General features: G+C 36.3%; 1 protein-coding gene across 1 annotated transcript in view; it reads right to left on the bottom strand.

Moving 5' to 3' along the window:
* Nucleotides 1-1,144: 1,144 nt before the first annotated feature.
* The window catches only part of LOC150107469 (isocitrate dehydrogenase [NADP], mitochondrial-like), a 192,837-nt gene continuing 173,821 nt past the window's right edge, over nucleotides 1,145-20,160 (bottom strand). Inside the window, exons 10-11 of the mRNA XM_090391891.1 lie at nucleotides 10,935-11,027; nucleotides 1,145-1,371 (exon numbers count right to left, since the gene is read on the bottom strand). Of these exons, the coding sequence (XP_090248017.1) occupies nucleotides 1,284-1,371; nucleotides 10,935-11,027 (181 nt within the window). The 3' untranslated portion in view covers nucleotides 1,145-1,283. The remainder of the gene's footprint in view (nucleotides 1,372-10,934; nucleotides 11,028-20,160) is intronic.

The raw sequence follows: 20,160 nt of genomic DNA, 5'->3' as shown, positions 1-20,160 counted from the left end.
TAAAATTTTTTTTCCCTGAAAGGTTGTAAGAAACTGTAGTTCTTTGTTTATATCCTCTTTTTCCACTGAGGAGGGAGCTAACACATTTACTTAATGCAGAGATAATGCCAGGTTTTTGAGGCAGATAATGATGAGATTGTGCATGTAGATATCTATTGCTGTGAGTGAGTTTTCCATAAATGGAGATCTTCAATTTTTCAGACACACAAGTGAGTTTGACACCTAGTAATGGGAGAGAGCCATCAACTTCTAATTCCAAAGTAAATTATATTTTCAGGTGTTGGCGTTTAAGACGATTTAAGAACTCCTAACATCTCAACAGTCAACACCTGAAATTACAATGCCATAAACCCTATGCAGAAGCTTTCAAGAACAATTTAAATAGATTTAGTAAATCAACTTATGAAAAGACCACTAAACGTTTATTGCAGAAGAAGCCAAAAAAAAAAGTCACCAATATCCCAATTAATGCTGATACTTTTCATGAATATTTATTCTGGATAATTAGTTTAGTAAAAAAAGGGAACTTAGCATTAAAACATATAATATGATTAGTACATGCAAAAATTTCATAATTGTCTTATATAAAATGATTATAAACCAAATTTAGAATACTCATAAAATTTGAAGTCCTTACCTCAAGACAAGTCAGTGATATGTTAGAGAAAGTGCAGAGGAGAGTAACCAGATTAATATGAGTAGCCAATCACACCATTTATATGAGTAGTTATAAATATATCTATACCTACTCATATGGATAAAGTCTCAGATTTTGTAAACTACAAACTTTAGTCATAATATAAAAAAAGGAGAGAGAGAGAGAGAGAGAGAGAGAGAGGGGGGGGGGGATATGACTGAAATTTAAGATAAATTTCCACCATAAGGCTAATCCCCAATTATTATTTTTGGCACAGAAAAATATTTAAAAATAAGAAGAAAATCATTATGAAGATATCTGACAGGTTTCTGACTTTATGTATGTTTGAATAAATAATACTGCATATGTAAATAATTTATTGCTGAATGTTGCAGTTCATAACATGAACTATTTTATGAATATTTTTTATCCAATATCTCAATGAGATCTTTCATTAAAACTGGTTTACAAAATGTTTATAAATTAATGATAACTGCAAGTGTTAGAAAGGTTTCATCACAATGAATTTTATTTGTGACATGTGCTCATCCATAAGTAAAAATTAAAATTTTAAAGACATGATGAAGCTGCCTGGTTTACTCTTCTGATTATTTCTAGTTTAAATTACCTAAATATTCCTAATGGCTCAAGATTGTTGTTTCAGTTGATGTTCAAGGCTTTCAGCAACAGCCTCAAGAAAATCCATGGTATAAAGATAATGCTCATCTTTTACACTGTAAAAATAAAATCCTTATTATATCATTTTGACATTTTAAACAAAATCTGTTACAAGCTCATTGGAAATCTAGTTTTATATTTTATAAATTAGATTACATTATATTCATAACCAGTTATGAAATCTGTTACAAGCTCACAGAAGTCGATATTTTTATATGCTAGGTTTATATTCAAAAGGGTACAGAACAACCAGGACTAGATAAGAACTGCTAAACTGAGATACAAAAGCTACAAACAAATGTTACACAACTGCATATAAAGCAATTAATATAATTCAACTTTCAAATCTATTATGATTTTCTCAATTTCCAATACACAAAAGCTGGAAGCTTCTAAGTAGTGGAAACTGAGGAAACTAAATTTGTACAACTGAAGTTTTCCTATTATATATTTTTTTATTATCCAAATTGCAGTATATGATTTCCATATTCCTACTTATTTTCTTAGTTTAGTCTTTTTATTGATGATTTCAATAAAAAAATTGTTAGTTATTTAATTTATGTGAAGACTTGTACTGGATGTATTCAGGAGTGCAGCATCATCTGCATAAAGTAAAGAGCAGAGTTTAATATCGCTGATGTCAGGCATTTTGCCACTTCCTTCATAATATGATCCATATAGATGATGAATAAGAGGGAAGATAACATGAACCCTTACCTTATACCTGTTTCACCAAACCATCTTCCTCAATTCTATCTGTTGACTTGCTGCTAAGTCAACAGATAGAAGCTATATATGGTTCTGCATAATGTCACATTTACACCATATAACTATGGTGTTTTCATGAGCTTTTCTCTTGGAACATTATCATATGCCTTTCCCAGATCCCTGTTATATTTGTATTAAAGTAAAAATATGGTTCTAACAACCTCTATGTGGGCTAAACCAAGCTTTATTTTCATGTTTCTTTTCCATAAGTTTTGTTAGCATTGCCTCTATGCATGCATAAATCCTATATAGGACACTAAATAGTGGAAATTCTTTTATGGATAGAAAAAATTGGCAGAATAGGTGTTTAATGGGGGGGGGGGGGGAGACAGGAGGATCAACATCTAAGAGGACTGTTGCCTCAGAAGACTAATTTGGCAGGAAACTGTTGATAAGAATGGTAATGTACATTTCATCATATAGCAGCATCTTGTACACATCAAGAATCCAATGGTGATGATTTCCCCATGATATACTGCATATATTGTATAACTTGGAGTGTCTCAACATTTTCTGAAAAAAAAAAAAAAAAAAAATGAAACCAACCCATCAATATTAATTCTTAACAAATAAAATATTTCCACACATCCACTTCACCAATATCCATGGCCTAAACAGCAATATAAATAATGTACACTACCACCTACAGTCATCTAAACCAAAATTACTCTTCTCATCAGAACTCTAACCAACAACCTCAACTACACATTATAGTTCTTTCCACCACAGTGCATTCATCAGAACTGATGCACCATGCCAGAGATTGCAAAATCTCAAATCTCTCCTGTCTGATCTGCTTTAGCTCAACATTTCTCCACCAAATTAATCAGCTCTCTCTCTCTCTCTACTGCTCTGCAGACTCCATTAACCCCTCTGTTCTCTTCAACTATCTCTCTCTAAAGCTCAACTTTTTAAATCTCATCCTAACAAGCTCCCCTTCCAAGTACAGGCAGCCATCGGCTTACACCTCAGTTCAGTTACTGAAAAAAGAAGCGTAAATTGAATCGGCATAAAACGAACCCAATTTTAATGGGAGGTATGAAGTTACGTTCCGCACAGTCAAAAAATATGCACATGAAGTATATGGTAAAATTATTAATAACGAAAACAAAACTATATACAAAAAATATGAAACTTCGAAAAGATATTACATATTTCTATGTTAAAGTTCCCGGTTTCGGATCACCTGCATTTTTTTTTTAAAAAGTATCCAGTATTAACTGCCTAGATTTTCTTTTTTTCTTTTTTTAAGGAGTTCAGTGTAAGGTCGAATAGATGTGATTACACTCCTTTTTATGTTCGCACTCTGTTCCCAATCGTGGTCCATTTCCCAGAGTTCACCAATCAATGTCTCTATGCTTGCAAGGATACGCTGTAAATCGGCCGTTTTAATATCTCTCAGAGGACCTTCTTCATTTTCTTTCTTCTCCTTTGGATGTTGACTTAATTGTTCAGCTAATTCTTTTAAGTCTTCATTGGAAAGAGGTTTATCATGGCTCACTAAGACTTCTGTCACATCTTCAGCTGTAATATCGTACAATCTCACCTATCGCACAAGCTTGGTAACATCTTCAATAACATTCTCCTCTTGCTCTAATTCTGCGAAGTTGTGCATAAATGCTGGAAGAAATTTTCGCCATGCTCCTTTTAAACACTTTGCTGACACGTCGTTCCAAGCTGCCTCAATGTTGTTAATGCCCTTCAAAATATCAAATGATCGCCAATAGTCTTTAATAGTTTTTTCTGAAGTGTCCAAGACTCTTACCATTTCCATAAATGTTATACGGAGGTAATAGGCTTTGAAGATTGATATAATCCCCTGATCCATCGGTTGCAAAAGCGATGTTGTGTTTGGGGGCATGTAAACAACCTTGACATCCAATGGTGTTCTTACTTCAACAATATTTTGAGGATGTCCAGGGGCATTATCCAAGAGAAGCGAAGCACAATAGGACAAAAATAATTTGTGTACCAATCTATAAAAACGTCTTGTGTAACCCAAGCTTTCTTGTTCCATTTCCAATAAACTGGCAGCATGGCTTTTAGACCCTTGAAGGCACGTGGTGTCTGTGAATGGTATACCAACATTGGTTTAAGCTTCAAAAGTTCCAGAGACATTTGCCCAACAAAAGCTTAAGTCTATCTTTTGCAGCTTTAAAACCTGGAGCAGAACGTTCTTCACAGGAAATGAAGGTGTGTGATGGCAATTTTTTCCAGTTGAGTCCAGTCTTATCAACATTAAAAATGAGATCAGGAGGATAACTTCCTTGTTCTACACAGTCTTGAAATTCTTTAGGAAAAGCAGCTGCTGCTGCAACATCTGCACTTGCTGCTTCACCGCATAATTTGACACTGTGGCACTTACTTCGATATTTAAATCTCATGAACCAACCTTTGCTTTCTAAAAATGTTTCTTCGCCTCCATCTGTCTTTTTAAGATCCTCAAAAATTGTTTTTGCTTTCTCAGTTATAACAGCCTGCGTCAGAGGAATGTTTTTCTGATTCAAGTCATCCATCCATAATGATAATAATTTTTCAATTTTTTCATGAAGTTTACCCCTGCTATAACGTACATGTTTTGCATTTAGTGTTGCCGTAGATTGTTGCGCAGACTGTTTTATTCTATCTGCATTTTTCATAATTGTAGTAACAGTCGATTGAGGTAAATTCATAATTCTACAGATATTAGCACGTGTCTGCCCATCTTCCATTCTTCGAATCAACTCCATCTTCTTTTCAAGTGTGATTGATTTCCTCTCCTTAACACCAAGTTCTGCTAATTTTTCTGCACTTCTATTATCAGACATGGTATGTAATTACGTACTTTATCAATTTGAATATGTATGTACGTAAAAAAATTAAATAGGACAATTAGGTAGATTCAATAGCAAAACTAAGTTTGATACATATACGTCGTAGTAGCTCGGTAAACACTAGAGTGCCTGCTAGCGTCGTTTCTCAGTCAACCACACTACAGTAAGAAAGCACATGCAGGCAACCGGCGTTATTATGAATCGGCATAAACCGAGGGCTGCCTGTATACTGTGGATGTCAGTTCTCCTTTTGGTACTCATATCACAATCTCATACAAACCTCTTTTGTCACAGAACAACCTTCACTTACCAGTTCTCAGTCTCAGGTCCTTTGGCATTACAAGGGTGCCAAATGGGATCACCTCAGTGACTTCTATTCCTCCTTCCCACAGTCCGAATACTACTTCAGTTATCCTGATCCAAACACCCACTGAGACCAAATAAATGAAATCATCCTTACTGGAATGAAGGCCTTCATCCCTTATTCCATCCCAAATTCACAGCCATCATCCAGAGCCTTGGTTCTCAAAAAAGTGGGCCAATGCAATAAAAGAAAAAACTCTGTGTACCGCAAATGGCTTAAGACCAATGTTGTTTTACAGCTGCTCACAACAGCTGTAAAAGAATCATCACCAAATCCAAATCAGATTTTGAAAGGACCAAATGCTGCAAACTCGCCTCCTGCCAAAATAGCAGTCGTTCCTTCTGGTCCATTGCCAAGACTATTGGGTGCAACTTTTGTCCACTCAGGTTTCTACCACTCTCACATCTCGATGTACTGTAGCTACTTCACCTAAAGACAAGGCCAACATCACTCTTCTCTTCCAATTCCTGCATTGATGACCTGCCAAAGGAACTGCTCTCTCATGTCGCCCATAGTCTACTGCCAGAAAGAAATCTGAAGAATCCTTAACAACCTGAACACAAACAAGGCATCTGGTCCTGATGACATCCCACTTAATGTGTTAAAAACCTCTGTTTTTTTGTGCCCCAGAACTGAAAAAATGGAAAAGTATTTGATCAGGTTTGGCACAGAGGCCTACTTAGCAAACTGCTGCCCTGCAACTGGTCTCTCACTGTGAGTTATGGTGGATGGTTTGCTCTTCTCAGAATGTAGGAGTACCCACGGTCCTGTTCTTTCATCCACTGTCTTTTGCCTATATATAAATGACCTGCCTTCACACACACTTAAAATCCTACACATAGCTTCACATAGCTTCATATATGATAGTACATCCAATTCCTCCTTTTCATCTGACAAACCAATCATCTCCAATTGTTAAAACCCTCAAGTACCACCATGGCCAATGTCCTGAACTCTGATCTCCTACTACTAACTGACTTATACCTTTGACCTTTCCTGGCACAAACACATTTCAACTATAGTTTTTTTCAGCAGACAAAAAAACCTGGTGTACTTTTTCTTACATGACACTACTTCACACACCTTCACAGATGCTATAGAGATCCCAAATCCTCTCTAAGATTGCTTGATTCCATGCAGAAGATGGCAACTTGGTTGATTAATGATCCCCCCTCCTCTCTCTCTCTCACACACACACACACATCCATTTCAATCCTCTCTCACAGATGTTCGGTTTTTGCCTAATGCCTGTTCTACAGATACTTTCATGGACACAGCTCTGTTGAGTTGGGCACTATTATTCCCCCACTTTCCTCCAAAATCATTAGAATAAGAGCCAGTGCTAACCAACCACATCCGATAGAGCTTGTGTTACTGGAAAAAAACATTTCATATGCCCTTAATGTATTATCTGATACACCCCCTTAAAGGTATATACACAGTGTGCCTATTAAGTAATGAGAGCCCTTTCAATAAAAGTAACAAACATGTTTATACTTTTGACTACTAGAGTGCAAACACAAACACATTTCAACTATAGTTTCTGCAGCAGACAAAAGAACCTAGTGTACTTTTTCTTACATGACACTACTTCACACTTCACAGATGCTAACTCTATAGAAATCCCAAATCCTCTCTAAGATTGCTTGATTCCACAATTACACTGTGTTGTAATTGCAGATACAACTTTCAAGTTGGGTGACACAGCAGTTTTTGTGTGGCAACTCTTGAAGTAAGAGAGTGTCGGAAGTTGCGTAATGGAGCAAAGAGCTGTGTAAAATTTTACTGTAGATTAGGAAAAACTGCTACAGAAATGTACCAAGACCAAAAAAAAAACTTTATGGTGATGAATGAGCCATGCACAGGTGTTCTGCTGGTTTTCAATGTTTAAAGAGGGGAGGGAGTCCCTGGAGGATGAACCATGCATGGACAAATGAAAATGTGGTGAAAGCTAGGGAAATTGTTGCCCATGGCAAGAAAATAACCACTAGGATACTTGCTGTCCAGCTTGGTATCAGAAAGGAAATGGCCAGACATAGAAAGAGATTTGCACAAGAGGAAGATTTGTTTGAAGTTTGTAATGCACACATTGACACATGAACAGAGAGAGCACTGGGTTGCATATTGTCAAAACTTCATCCATGGAGTTGACGAACATTGCGATGTGTTGCAAAGAATTGTCAGTGGTGATGAAAGTTGGCATTTTCAGTTTGATCCAGAAACACCAGAGCATGGAATGGTGGGGAACATGTTCTCCCGGGCAGAAGAAAGTTGGATTGTAAAAATCATGCATCAAGACAATGGTCATTGTTTTTTTAGATGCTGCTGGAATTATCAACCATGAATCTGTTCCTGATGGCACTACAGAGTGAACAGTCAGTATTATTTAGGAGTAATGCAATGTCTGCAAGCCCACATGTGACGTATCAGGAAAGAATTGTTCCACAACAATTATTGGTTTCTGTTGCTCGACTTCTCTTGCTGTGCCTGTGAAGCAGTTTCTGGTTTCAAAGTTGATATGTGTAACTGACCGTGTGCCCCCCCCCCCCCCCCATTCACCAGATTTGGCTCCAGAGACTTTTCCTCTTCCCCAAAGATGAAGTGTGCCTTGAAAAGGGAAGCGCTTCAGCAACATACATTGAGGACATCTCCAATGTGGTGTGACCCAGACAGTGAAGCAGGTTCCTGTTCAGGACTTCCATTGTGTCTTCGAACACCTGTATGACAGATGTAAACATTGTGTGAAGTTGGAGGGAAATTATTTTGAATCTGTGTAATTGACAATTCCAAATATAGGTCTTTGTTTTGATATAATAATTGTTGTCTCATTACTTAGTAGACATACTGTGTAAAACAAAAAACCTAGACAACGATGATATTTTAAGTCAAAGCACTTTTTTTTTTTTTTGGCTATCCTTTTCTAGAATGCATATTGCATTTATAAAAGAAAGAACTAGAAGAAGGCAAGATTGGAAAGAGGGTTCGCCATCTTCCATTATATAATCGACCCAATGGTCTAAACCTAATTTTTAGTTATTATAATGCAATGGACCATAACTTCATAATTTCCTCTGCTTCCATAAATGCATGTATTCTCTGAAGGTTCAGCTTCAGTTAAAAAAGCCATATAAAGGCTCCTTACATTCTAAACAGGATATTAACAGAGATCTTTCCAACCAACAATACATACTTTTGAAAGTATTTATTTCTAAGAGTGAGAAATAAATTTCCTTGAGAATTCATAATAGTGATTATTGCATTCGTTGAAGTATTTCTTTGGTCCCTATAGTTTGTGAAATAGGAGGTGAAAGTAATCATCGTTCAGTAAATGAAAGTCGCTTAAAATTGAACTGTCTCAGTCAAAATCATGCTTCTCTAGTATAGCTTAAGCAATTCGTATCCATACTAGTTTTTGGTAAAAATTCTGGTCTACTGTAAACAGAATACTGGTTGGTTTGTTGAAATGTTAAGATATTTCCTGACTTTAGCACAGGAGAAACGTGGCAATTACAATAAATCCTTCAGTGTTTATCCAATTGCTAAATAGTTAATCAAAACTTCCAGATATATGAGAAGATATCTACTGTGAAGCAACATGATTGCAAATCATCACAAAAACTCAGAGAAATTAAATAACTAAGAATTAGGATAAAATATCCATTTATCATCAAGCTTCTGCAACCTGACATCTGTGCTTAGAAAGTCAAGTTTATCAAAATGATAAAACAGGCAACATGATCCAGCTCTGTCAAGAGTTACCTTCATATTTCATTACTTAAAAACACCATATCCTTTCAAGATTGTGTTTTTTTTTTTAAGTGCAGTTTTTAAATGTTAATATTTACATCTTAAAACATCTACTGAATTAGCAAGAAGTTATCATAGTGGGGTTAACTTGAAAATATGATATATCAATTATAAATCTGCCACCTGACAAAAAGTGAAAAACCTTTACCATATAACGGGAATAGTGATGAATGAAGTGGAGGTGACTAGTCTATTACAGAACCTTAATGTGAATACATCTGTGGGATTGGATGGTATACCGGCACGGGTCTTGCGTGAAGCGGCTAAGGAATTATCAGTGCCCTTGACCATGTTGTTTAATCTGAGTCTCAGGTCTGGTTTAGTCCTGAAGGTGTGGAAAGAGGGGAAAATAGTTTCACTGCATAAAGGAGGATCCAAGACTACGGTTGCAAATTATTCACCGATCAGCATATCAGGAGTCGTTGTCAAGGTCTTGGAGAAAGTAGTCAAGGGAAAAATACAGGAATGGATTGATGAAAATGAGATACTGTACAGGGGACAGCATGGCTTTGTGAAGGGTAGATCATGCTTCAGTAACTTGCTCAAGTTTTATAACAAGGTGACGGCTGAACTGGATAAGGGAAATGGGTTTACAGTGATACTGCTGGACCTGGCAAAGGCGTTTGACAGGATACCACATGGAATACTAATCCGTAAACTACAACATATGGGAATGAATATAGGGTTGGTGAGATGGATATGTGGTTGGTTGACGGAGAGATATCAAAGAGTAGTTTATTCAGGAGTAGAGTCCAAAAGACGGCCTGTGACTAGTGGTGTGCCACAGGGTTCTGTTCTTGGACCACTGCTGTTTAATCTGTTCATTAACGATATAGGGAAGGATCTAAGTGGAACAATTCATTTGTTTGCTGATGATGCAAAGTTGGGTAGGGCAATAGTGAATGCAGAAGATGTCAAAGTCTTGCAGGATGACTTAGATAGATTGGAGTTCTGGGCTAAGGAGAATGGATGTCAATTTAATGTGACAAAATGTAAGGTTATGCATTTTGAGGTGAAAAGATTAGCAGCAGTATACCACATTGGTGGAACTGTACTCCAAGAGATTGATGAGGCCAGGGACTTGGGAGTGTTGGTGGATAGGGAGATGAAGTTTAGGGGGCACATTGCAAAAGCAGCTAAATCAGCTCATCAACTCACTTGGTTGTTGAAAAATACCTTGATGAGCAGAGACAAGCAAGTTATTGTACCTCTGTACCGAGCCTTGATAAGACCTCATCTCGACTACTGTGCCCAGATTTGGTCACCTCGGTTCCTTCTTGATGGGGAGGAGGTGGAGAGGATCCAGAGGCGAGTGACTAAGATGATAACAGGTCTATGGAATGAACCATATGAGAACAGGTTGAAGATTTGTGGGTTGCAGAAACTAGTTGATAGGTGGAAAAGGGGAGATATGATTGAGACATTCAAATTGCTAAAGGGTTTCTATAGGATTAATTCAGAGGATATTTTTGAGATCAGGACTGGTGGTGGGAGAACTAGGGGACACCTATGGAAGCTGGGCAAGAGTGTGGTTAGCAGGGGTGTTAGAGCTGGGTTCTTTACTTTTAGAGTGGTAAATGAGTGGAATAAGCTGCCAGTGTCTGTTGTGGGTGCTATGACAGTGAACGAGTTCAAGGCAAGGTATGATAGATACTGTGAGAATGTAATCGCATAGTTGTGTGGACATGATGTTTAGGGCCTCCCTCGATGAGTCTAAGGACTCCTGGAGTCGTCCGAAATAATAATAATAATAATAACAAGAGGCAAACACTTTGTTAAGCCTATATCAGGGTTGATTATGTAAAACATAATTGTTTGTCAAAAAATTAAAAATAATAATAAATTAAAAGATGTAAATCTGATTTACTTCTTGATCCCATGAATGCATCCAGCAAGATCTTTTGTCATTTTTCCAGAATCAATAGTATCTACACAGGCCTTTTCCAGACTACGACAAAATCTACATAATAAAGAAATAATGATTAGTATAACCTCTAATTTTATGTACATAACTGGACTGGAGTATAGAGCTGTCATATATCCATTAAAATATATATGGCCAATCAATGTGTAACCAGAGGCACACTTTGTTGACCTAACTATAAATTTTGCTTTTTCGCATTTAAAAATGTCAAAATTCAGTAGATAAATCTAATGGTTTAAACATCACTTGACAAAAGTTTTCTAATGATTTTTTCATGCACTTTGTAACCACAATAAATTATTTCTTCTTGTATGGTGATTTTTCTGTAGATGTATATAATTTAATCACTGATGAAGCTGACTACAAGATTATAAAGAAATGGATGTTGCATTTATTGAAATTTAGATCTGTTATGCGAGGTATCCTATTTTACAATTAACAGCAGATAATTTTCTTTTTAAATAAAGAAAGAGATTTTTGTTTTATTGTTGTTATTTGACACCTCCAGGGAGTCCAAAGACTCACTGAGGGAGAGTGTGCCAACAGCATCAAATGATTGACCCCTTCCAACTACTAACTGCGCTCAAACTTACTTAACTTTTTACGTGAGCCATTAGTAGCAGAGGCTCTACCAATCGACCAACCTTTAACAATATTTCTTATTGATTGTCCCTGTGCTGATCTTTTGAAATTCTTAAATATAATTTCCCAGTATGCTGAGATAAGTTAGCAGTAAGTTTATTATTATTATCTGAGACCTCTAAGGAGTCAACGACTCATCCAGAGAGGCTATAAATCACTCAAACCAGCTGTCATACCTTCCCTTAAATTCATTCACACTAGATGCACTTGCTACCCCAAAAACCTAGCTCTTACCCTTTTCTCAACTGCAAACAAACAAACCTAACTTCCATGGATGCTCCCTCTGTTTTCTCCCCACTTTCCATATAACAAAAAAAAAATTTCATCAGATATCCTTTAACACCAATTCAGAACTTCATAGACCTCTATCATACCACCCCTCTTTCTCCTGCTAACCAGTCTGTAATTCACACACTCACAATCTGGCCTCATAACCTAAATCCCATAACTAGATATAATCTTTGCAACTCTTCTTTATTCCATTGGAACCTGGGAAACCAAATCTGCACACAATAATCCAGGTGCAGTCTTATCAAGAGGCAAAATGACTTCCTTACATGTCAAGGTTCACTTCAACATCACAATTATCCTCTGAGTTGTATTTACAACTTTTGCTACATGACTTTTTAACTTCTATTCATATCCATTACACCAAGATCCCTAATCTCATCATTTTTTTTTTTTTTTAGCATAACCCCGATAATATAATATGGTGCATGACTTTACACTTACTAGATTAAACTGACAGTCATTTTCGTTCACCCAATTTTCCAGCCTATTCAAATAATTTTGTAAGTGCTGGATATCAGTAACATCCCTGATTGCCCTATCTTCATATAATTGGCAAACAATTGCCCATCTCCTGTTAGACCCTTCCTAATGTCATTAATGTGTAGATTAAGCAATAATGGCCCAAGGACTGAATCCTGAGGTACACTACTGGTCATCTTAAACCTGGCAGATTCACATCCACCGTATATATACCACTTTTTTTGATATCTGTCTGTCAACCATCCACTGATCCAAGTCAATAGTTTATATTCCAATCTTATATTTTCCAGCTTATGCAACAGCCTTTCATGTGGTATCCTATCAAATGCCTTAGAAAAATCCAATATTATCATAGTGTATTTATTCCCTTTATCCAAATCAGCCTGATATTGTTATAAAATATTAGCATATTGCTAAAACATGACCTTCCTTTAGTAAACCCATGTTGCTCCTTGCAGAGATAGATTGTTTGTCTACCCATTCTTGTATGCGAGTTCTTACCAGCTTTTCTAAAATCTTCACTACCACAGATGAGATACTGATATGTCGGTAGTTAGATACATCAGTTTTTGCACCACCCTTGTACAATGGAACTTTCATACATTCCTTCCATTCCTGTGTTGAGACTTAAGTTATACAAACACGTGAAAGGCCTAGCCAATTTGGTTGAACATTCCTTTAGCACATGTGCTGATATTCCATCTGTTCCCCATTGACAGATTCTTATCCAGGTTAAGCAACAGCTATTCAACCACATTTTCTTGCACCTCTAACTCTTCATCCAATGTAGCAGTAGCACTATGCACCATGTTACACACACTACTTGGTTTAAGTTATCTTTTAGCCCTGTTCCAGCAGTAGTCCACAGTGAGATATTCTTGACTGTGCACAGTGGCTAAACTGAATGCAGTTTAAAATTTCAGAATTACATTTAGTAGTAATAGTAATTTGTAGTAAAATGGTACTTACAGCACTTCTATAAGCTAAGGAACGTTCTTCAGCAAGGATCTGTGCTAGATCCATTGCTTTGCATTTGTACACCTATGATGACATTCCTCATCATTGTCTCACAGAAATTTATGTATGCAAATGACACCACAATTACAGTTCGCAGCACCTCCTTTCAGGGACAAAACATGGCAACTACTTTAAACAGTGACATTTACAACCAAATCTGCAGAAAACCACAGGCACTGCTTTCTATTTAAATAGCATATCATTTAAATAAATTGCTATGCTATTTCTAAAGTCTTTAGAAATAGCAGAGTAAAATACAACAGCACCACAAAGTATCTTGGAGTGACTCTTGACAGATCTTTGACTTTCAAAATCATTTGACAAAAATTACTGCAAACAATTTTGAAAGCCAAAAATCCATCAAGAGCCACAATGACATATTGCAGAAACTAGCAGATTCTTCACGGAGTGCAGTTGCCAGTACATTAGGCACAACAGCTTTGCCATCCCACAACAAGAATCCTGTTCTGCAGTGTGGCTTTACAGTGCTCAGACTTCACTGATTGATATCCATCTCAATCAAGCCACAAGATTTATTTCTGGAACAATAAGAACAACACAAACACAGAGGAAAAGGGCTTAAGGCAACCTATGGAATAAAATTATTGAGTGACATGCCGATACACAAAGATGTCCACACACAGTTACTCAGAGGCTGAAATATAGACAACTGCTGTGCAAATGTTTCATGAAGCTTTTGATATCACATCTGCCTGGAAACTATACTGGCAGAAATACACCTCTATCTAACATGTCACTATTCCTGATCCAACTCCCATACTCTAGGGTTTTGACCTTCAAGACATCTATAGTCTACACATAACTGGATCAGGACAGGAAATGAGAGAAGCAAGCAGATCTTCATACTGTGAGTTTGGAAGTTTAGCCCACACCATCAACCATATTGAAACAATCAGAATCAAACTTAAAAACTATGATGGCTTCTTTTCTGTTTTATGTAACAGTCCCATCTGTTTATTCTCCTATTATAGAAAGTTGAGTCATTTGATAATAAATAAATAAATATTTCCAACACTAAGTGTAATTTTTCATGGAACATAAAAGTTGCTTAAAGAAGAGTTGTGTGTGTGTGTGTGTGTGTATGTGTGTTGGGGTGGGTATAAAAAAAGAAAACTGAGTTTGGAATTAATTTCAAATCACAGAGCGAAGATGAGAGGATAGCATTTGATGTATTCATAATTTGCATAAAGCTATTAGTTATGTAAAAGGTAAATCCATGCCCAGATTAAGAGTAAACGGTTTTTATTTTTGAAAGATGTATGTTATTTCTGAAATTAGGATCCTTGTTCTTTCCAAGAGAAAATTTTGATTCATCAATTCATGCTTCTTTCGTTGGTCATGATTATTCTCTCTTCAAGCCAATCATTCTGTAGTTAAGCTTCTTATGCATGGTCCCTGAAAAACATCTGGATTAGAGATGGATGCTGAAAGTTCTTTCACTTGGTTATAATATAAATTAAATACACCAAGAAATTATATTCTTGGTTTCATCCTTTACCCAAGTGTAAACAAAGTTTGTGATTGAAGTAACTTCACAACTGGGCTACTTGTACATAGAGGTTAATGACTTAACATCAACTGTCTTAGTATCTCATAATGCAAAGCACACACCCTTTCAGATATATACATATATAATACAATGCATTATGGGAGTAGCAACGATCCAGACCAGTTTTGACCTTCATTGAGGTCTCTTGAGTGGAACCAGACCCAGAAGTGATACCAAGGTTTAAGTAATACAAAAGCAGGGGCGAATTCTTCATGCTTGCTGTGCAAGCTCATTAACTGAGAAAGAAGTAATATTTATTTGTTAATAAATGCATGCATTTATAAGCATTCCATTTAAGCTTTTATTTTTGTAGACAGAAGATGTCTTAAGCTTGCGCGGAAATAATTGAGCTTTACGTTGTGTATCGAAGACCAATGCTTGCTCATCTAGTCAAAGCTATCTTGGCTTGCTCGGTTGTAGGAGCAACCAAGTCCTCGCTGCAGCACTGTGATTTTATGTGTGTGCATAGCCATACCAGCTCCCTTTGCATCGTCTTAAACACAACGCCATACGGTCAAAGTAGCTCTGGCCAGTGAGCATCAGCCAGCCTTTACAAGTGTGCATGTTGCTTGGGAAAATTAAGTTACAACCAACTTTTTATGACGTTATTGAGCAGTTCATAAAGACGAACCCTACGGTAGAATTTGTATTCAAGTAGCTAAACTGAAAAAGATAGAATATTATTTGTAAAATAAATGTACATAAATGTCTAAATGGCCAGTAATTAATTTTTCTGCTAATCAGACTTCAATCACACATCTCACTCCCTGAATGATAACAAGAGCAAGTGTGAATTTCAAGACCAGCATTCACCCCTGTACAGAAGTCATATTTCCCTATACAAGTAATCAAAAGGTGTCACACCTTTTGACTACTTGTATATTGATAACATTACAAAACAAAAAATATGCAGTAAGGATGGATTTATAAGTGCTCTACAGAGAAGAAATGAATAAGATGTAATTTACTTATTTGCCTGGAGGACACAAAACATTTGCAGTGAACTTAGAAGAATCACTGGTGAGGAAGGGAACAATGCATGAAAAATAGGGGGCACATTGCAAAAGTGGCTAAATTAGCTCATCAAATCACTTGGTTGCTGAAAAATACTTTAACAAGCAGAGACAAACAAGTTATTGTTCCTCTATATCAAGCCTTGATAAAACCCTATCAGTGGAAGCCAGACCCAGAAGTGATACCGAGGTTGAAGTAATTCAGAAGTCATATTTCCATATACAAGTAGCGAAAAGGTGTCTCACCTTATTAAAATACTCTGGATTAGAGATAGATGTTCAAAGTTTTGACATGTTCCAACAATTCATAGTGCAGATCCATTAATTTTTCACATTGCCAAAACACCTTTGTGGGCAGGTGCATTGTCCTGATGAAAGATGATTTTTTTTCTTCTGCAAACTGGGTCTTTTCTCACGAATTTTTTCGTTGTCTGGTTAAAAGATTGGAATTATATTCCATGGTTATTGTTTTATCCTTTTCAAGATAATTAATAAAAAAATGCCTTTAGCATCCAAAAACACCGATGCCATGACCTTCTGCTGATGGAACAGACTTTGTCTTCTTTGGTGCTGAACAACCGGCTTCTGTCCACTGTTTGGATATTGGTGTGTAATGGTGAATCCAAGTCTCATCCATAGTAATAAATCAACACACAAAATCAGTTTTATTCTTGTTAAAACGGTCCAAGCACTGTTCAGAGATTTTCATGCAAGTGCAGCACCCATCTTGCGTACAGCTTTTTCATTTGCAAGTCTTCATGCAAAATATATCTTACACATTCTTTTGAAATGCCTATAGTCTCAGCAATTTCATACACTTTGAATCACCAGTCATCCAATACCATATCATGCACTTGAGATCAATGATTTCTTGTGTTGTTACACTTTTTAGACGTCCCTCACGTGGATCACCTTCAAGGCTGGTATAGCCACGTTTAAACTCAGCAGCCCATTTCTTAATTGTCTAAAACGAAGGAGAAGAGTGCCCATAAACTTTTGAATGAATTTCTTTTGGCGTTAAACCTTCTTTTACAAAGAATTTTATAACTGCATGATACTCAATTTTATCAATTTCAAGGGATACAGACAACACTTTTGCTTCAGATAGCTGTATAAAAGAAACTGCTCAACAGAATGACTTGCAATTTCACATGGATGCTTATGACAGATGTACCAACTTAGGGGAAAAAAAAAAAAAAATCGTGTGGATATTGTTGCCATCTATGGTCGAGACCGAGAACTTTTCAGACCATCCTCGTACGTGAACTAAACAAATGTAAAATTTTTGCCTTAACACCTAAGAAATCTTTAGTGGATTGACAATGAAACACAATTAAAATGGAAATCACAGACGTATTTTAAAAAGCGCCATCATGGAATAAGTAAGAAACAAATGGTCAACGAATTCCTAATTTAAAAAAAAAAAAAAAAAAAAAAAATATATATATATATATATACACACACAGTACACATGCACGCACACACATATACGAGGGTACTTCTATAACCTTTAATATTGCACAGTATGACCTTTGCTGTTCTTGCACTATTAAAACCATAAAATCACAATCATCATCATCTGAGCCATAAAACATAAGTACAGATACTTGTCATATTCTCATGATTTCTCAACTATTTGTTGTAAAGTGAAAATCTGATCTTGACACCTCTATTTTCTGTTTTTGAATGCAAGCAATTCAAAAACAGAAAAGAAAAGTAAATGAGATTGTATTGCAGTAGGTACTAACAACTTAACTGGTGATAAGTTCAGTATATTACCTCGATATGATAAAAATACATTAAGAAGAGCTGTGATGGCAAATGAGTCGACATGTAGGCTGTGTAGAAGGAACGGATGCGAGTTTTTGGATGTGTCGAGTGAGTATGAGAGAACACTGGATTTGAATAAGAGAGACGACCTACACCTGAATGCATTTGGTATCAGGAGTCTTGAAAAACTAATAAATGGCATGAGACCTAACACAGAGAAACTAAATTACAATAGGAGGAATGGTGAGAATATGAGTGTAAGAGTGACAATATTACATAATTGTGCTAATGATGGGAATTTCAATGAAAATGATTATGAGAAGAGAACAATTTCGACTGTGTTTGTCTGATTTAGACCCATCAAAGATGCCTATGTATAAGGCACTAGAGAAGAACAGAGCTCTGCAAGTTGTCCATTTGTGTCATGCAGACTGTAGACAAGAGTATACAAAAGAATATGCAGATAGATTATTATGTCTATACACAAATGCTAGGAGTATCAGAAACAAAAGGATAATGTTTGTCGCCTTGGTCAATCTGTTGGGACCTCAGATAGTAGGCATTAGTGAGACCTGGCTATCAGAATCAGACATATTAACTGGTAGTGAGTGTAAAGGGTACAGTATTTTTAGGAAGGACTGGAGAGGAGAACTGTTAATTATATCAGATGACTTGAATCCAGTTAGCATTGAGACACACGATTGCAGTACCAGTAACAGTATTTCATGTAGCAGTGAATTTGAAGCTATCTGGTGTGAGGTAGAATCTAATAAGATCAATTACAAAGCAGAGTTATTATTACAGACCTGATGGATTGGTTGCTAGTGATGTAGAAAAGCATCACAAAATAGAAATGATGAGCGTGAAAAGAGTAATCATTATGGGAGATTTTAATCAATCAAATATTGACTAGGTAACAATAAAATCTCATGAGAAGAATGAATTGAGTTGCTGCAAGACAACTTCTTCAAGCAGCATGTGAACAGAAGAAACTTGAGGTCAAAGAGTGTGAGATTTTTATAGCATCAGATGGTTGGTAACAGTGATTATATGGTACATCTTGGAAAGTGGCGAAGTTTTTGAATGTTCCATTCAGCCAAAAAAAAGTTACATACTGAAATACAAAAGGAAATTATGACCATCAGAGGAGTATACTGAGTTCATTGGAATGGGATCGGTCACTGAATGGGAAGAATAACGACAGTGCACATGATGCTTATATAAAAATACTTAAACGATGCAATATCAGAATGTGCCCTGAGAGTTCAAAGAATAAAGAGGTCATCATCATCAACAAATTCCTGCCATGTATCCTCAAGGGGTGTATAGGATATGATAGTACTACATGAAAAATTTACATCATTACTAACTTCCTATCTACAATTTTCCTCCAAATCAGACTGTTACTTGTCAAGACTCCAACATTATCAGATCTTATATTTCTATCATCTTAGGCACTTTGTACAGTATCAATCCACCTATATCTTGGTCTTCCTCTGGGTCATTTTCCTGCCAACCTGGCAGAGAACACTTGTTTTGCTAATCTTTCCTCTCCCATTCTGTTTAAGTGAACATACTGCCTGAGATTAGTTCTGCTAACACATTCCAGAATGCTAAGAAAGTCAAGTTCATTCCTAATATCCTCATTTTTAATATGATATTGCTATTGATGCCATCTGTTCACACCCCTAATTTTTCTCAGGACTCTCATATCTGCGATCTCTAGCCTTTAGTCAAGTGTTTTACTTCTAACTCAGCTCTCAGATCCATAAGTTAAAACTTGTTTGAACACTCTTGTATACAGCTAACTTAGTGTTCCGACTAATTTCACTCTTATTCCATATGAATTTATTCAATTGACTTCCTACCATACCAGCTTTGTTGATTCTGTTGTCTATTTCCATATTTAATTTACCATCTTCACTATAAACCATGCCTAAGTAGCTGAAATGTTTTACTTGTTCCACAGGTAGTCCATTCACAATGCAGTTGATATTTTCAATGATTCTGCCTATTTTCATTGTCTTTGTCTTTTTATTGCTGACCTTCATACCATATCTATTACAACAGTTATTCAATTTAGTCAGGGAATCTTGCAGACTTGTAGCGGATTTATTTAAATGTATAACATCATCCGCATAAAGCAAAGAGCTGACATTAACACCATGAATTTTGATATCATGTTTAATACCACTTTCCTTCATAATGTGATCCATATAAATAATGAATAACAGAGGGGATAATGTACATCCTTGTCTCACACCAGATTTAACATTAAACCACCTTCTTGTACTTCATTCAGTTCTAACTGCTGACTTACAACTGAAATAAAGACCAAGTATTGCTTGATATAATGCCCCATTGACACAATATATAAGTAGTGTAT

Source organism: Typopeltis vanoorti, chromosome 4, assembly GCF_054136105.1.
Source record: "Typopeltis vanoorti isolate ZY-2024b chromosome 4, IOZ_Tvanoo_1.0, whole genome shotgun sequence".
Classification (NCBI taxonomy): domain Eukaryota; kingdom Metazoa; phylum Arthropoda; class Arachnida; order Uropygi; family Thelyphonidae; genus Typopeltis; species Typopeltis vanoorti.
The sequence above is the reverse complement of the archived record's forward strand: the minus strand, read 5'-3'. Positions and strand labels throughout refer to the sequence as shown.